Source organism: Histoplasma capsulatum, genomic scaffold, assembly GCF_000149585.1.
Source record: "Histoplasma capsulatum NAm1 scaffold_2 genomic scaffold, whole genome shotgun sequence".
Taxonomy (NCBI): domain Eukaryota; kingdom Fungi; phylum Ascomycota; class Eurotiomycetes; order Onygenales; family Ajellomycetaceae; genus Histoplasma; species Histoplasma mississippiense.
The window spans coordinates 2582494-2585903 of NW_001813981.1; the positions used below are offsets into that span (position 1 = coordinate 2582494).

Here is a 3410-nt window from a genome sequence, read left to right on the forward strand (position 1 = left end):
GACAGCTGCTGCTGCAGTTCTGCAGCAGATGAATTCCCTGGTCATATATATATGAATTTACTGAATCAACTGACTTTCAATGATCTCAACATTCAAATCAATTCAATTATCTTTAAATCAGTTGTTAATTTTTTAATCATTCACAATTGTTAATCTGTTCCTTGCAGCTTTCATGTGAGGGGTGATGACAGTGTGAAAAGTGAATAGTAGAAGATAGTATATAGTGTAGTGGAAGATAATAATAATTATAGTAGTAGTATAGTTGAAGTTGTAATTGTAGTTGTAGTTGTAGTTGTAGTTGTAGTTGTAGTTGTAGCTAATCGTTGAAGAGGAAAAGAAAGAGAAAGAAGATGTGCGAAATACATGCATCCATATATATATACATATAGAAATAGTGGTAGCGAGAGTATAATGGAAAGAGGTAAGAATAGACGAAGATATAAACAAAGATAATATAATAATAAGGAAATAATAAACGAGTGCATTACATTTCATTTCTACATTTATTGCTGTCAATCATTCAATTTTAATTGAATGAATGTTTACTACTCTGTCTGCAGAGCTAAATATTGAATTGATGAATGTGTATATGAGTTGTTAAAAACTTTTTCAATGTTTTTCACATATTGTATAAGAGGTGCTATGAGACTGTCATTTGTCAGAGAATCTTCATCAGAGTTACATGAATTGTTTAATGATAATACATCTGATAGAAAACATTTTTACAAACATATTCAGAACTACAACTCTGCTCTGATATTTACATTTTTTATATACAAATAGAACCCACTTTTTGATTGCTTGATTATTGATGATTCAATATTATTTCAAATACAAAGAGAACTTTATCATCTGCAAAGACTGTTAGAGTCTGAGTCAGATGAGAATGTCTGTTTTACATAAATGTGAATTCACAATTCACAGTTTGATGCAAGTATTGTAAATAATGTGAACTTTATTATACATTCTAATATATTTAATCATATCTGTATTGTGTTGTTTATTGTTTGTTTATTTGCTTTTCTACATTTTTTTATTATATTGTTAACTGCTAACATTTCTATAATTAACTTTTTCATTCAGCTTTATCAATTTGTATGAAAGATATTATAAAACAGCTCTGCTGTATATGTTGATTTAAACTCTGTTATACAATTGAAGACAGACAATGACCGCTGCTATGAGAATCTGTTTATTGTCTCAGAGATTGTAATTATTATATAAAATATTTTCAGCAACACTCATTATTTCTATATCATTCTTCTGACATTACAACAACTCAGTGTTAATTTGAGTTTCATATATATTAACTCTCACAATTCATTATATCTTTCACTGCATTACGTTTTACTTTTTTTTTTGAAGATCACAGTTGATATGTTGATATGAATGTGCTTGCAAATCTTTCATTTATCCGCAACAACTCTGATGATGTTGTTGATGGTACTGTTGAAAATGAAGATGAATGTGACAGTTATAATGTGACTCTATGTATATGACATATATATCATCTTTTTCAATAAAATAATGTTGATACTTTTTCTTTTTCAGATTGAATGTCTGTTTCAGCAGTATTTAATTGATGTCTATAATTGAATTGAATTTATACTCATTAATTAAAAATCTGTGCTGATCAATATGATAATCTGTGTGATGTTATACAGACAAATGATATGAATTGTGAGCAGTTTAATTATTATATGATATTATCTACTTCTCATACAGACAATGAATGTTTTATACATAAACTGTTTCAGAATTCTAAGGCAATTGTCTTCAATTATGAGCACTCAACTCTTTTCATTACATTTACAGCTAATTTTGAATAAAAAAAGATTATTCATGAATTACTCTCCGATCAGACTACAGCAGATTGCTCAGAGTTGATTGTATATGTTTTTATAATAAAGGTTTTTCATTTTCTTGATGTTCTCAAATCTGAGCAGCTGTTTGAATTGATGTTGATCAAAGTATGAATAATTGAATATCAAAAATATGAATTATTTTATATGTATTTATTGATCTGATTAGAGAACTCTGAATGATTTTTACAATCTGAGATAATTAATGATATTATATCTGCAGAGCTGTCAAACATTGTTGAAAATACAAGCAGATTGAATGAATTGATCTGTAAATTTATAATTCATGATTCATATAATACTGACATGGTGAGCCTCTACCACAAGAATGGCAGATGTATGAAACATTTTCTCAAGACTTTTCAGAGTGCTACATCTGTTGAAGAGGATGGCTATTCTCTGTACAGACAGCAACATGATCCATGTGATTGTTTTTTATTGACAGTTGTAGATTACATGGAATTCACCTATACGAGTCACATGCAGCTGTTGGATATCTCATTACGTTCACCCGAGGGATTAAACGGCGCGTTTTCAAGCTGGATAAGCGAGCGCAAGCGAGCGATTGCGGCTTGTCTTCTTTTTATATAACTTTTTTAAAAGAGTGATAATCTCTCTTCAATCTGTCTCCTTCTCAAGAGTGATTTTGATTGAAGATTTATGTTTATTTGATGAGATGATTGCTATACAATTTGCAACTTTTATCTCCTTGCAGTTCTGCTTCATAACATACTTTTCAGCTATTCTTTTTACAATATATTGAATACAATAGAAGCTGACAGTCATATCATTTGTTGTGACATTCCATAACTTGATCTTTATAGACTTCTTTATCCCATTGATAATCACCCATTCATACAGCCTGAATGAGATCTCAGGCTCAGAGGTAGATGTTCACAGAAATCAAGAATCTTCTGACTGTGTCTCCTCCTCCTCCTCCTCCTCCTCCTTATCCTCCTTCTCATCATCAGTTGGATTCTCGTCATTATCCGGAACATCCGGAACAGGCAGTTTGGACAGACGAAGGCGCAGGGTAGTTGGAGTCCTTTTACAAGCTTGCGAGGCAGTAGAACGGTGGGTGTTGCGGGGCATATTGGCAGATTTGATGATAAAGGTGCAGATTTGATGATAAAGGTGCGTATTTGAATGAATTGGATGATATTTGAATGATTCTAGAGATACGTGGATATTTTGGTTATTTCTGCGGTGTTTTGCTACTATTTTTCAGGGGGTGGCAGAAAATTCTGTTTTCGCAAGCTTTACGTCCGCCACAATAACGTATGATTAGCGCACACAGCTATTCTAATTCTCTTGAGCGCTTCTCCAGACAGAGAACAATGTATCGTTTACCTGTACAGGGTTTCTGCATATTCCGGATGTCTGGTAACTGCAATACCAGTTTAGTAGTTTCATGACTCCGATACGGATCACTTCACGAATTTAATGAAAGTCGAAGAAATTAAATGGGTTACCCAAAACGCCCTCGAAGCCATATCCGAAACCAAGGGGCTACCCTAACTTTATCAATTCTTTTAGTTTGGGCGATTT

At 32.2% G+C, this 3410-nt stretch overlaps 1 protein-coding gene across 1 annotated transcript; it reads right to left on the reverse strand.

Moving 5' to 3' along the window:
* Window positions 1-2325: 2325 nt before the first annotated feature.
* On the reverse strand, window positions 2326-2954 carry HCAG_02841 (predicted protein; the record flags this gene model as incomplete). The annotated part of the gene is made up of 3 exons (XM_001542620.1): window positions 2326-2329; window positions 2596-2724; window positions 2782-2954. The coding sequence occupies 3 exons, from the start codon at window positions 2952-2954 to the stop codon at window positions 2326-2328; spliced, it is 306 nt and encodes a 101-aa protein (XP_001542670.1).
* Window positions 2955-3410: the final 456 nt, after the last annotated feature.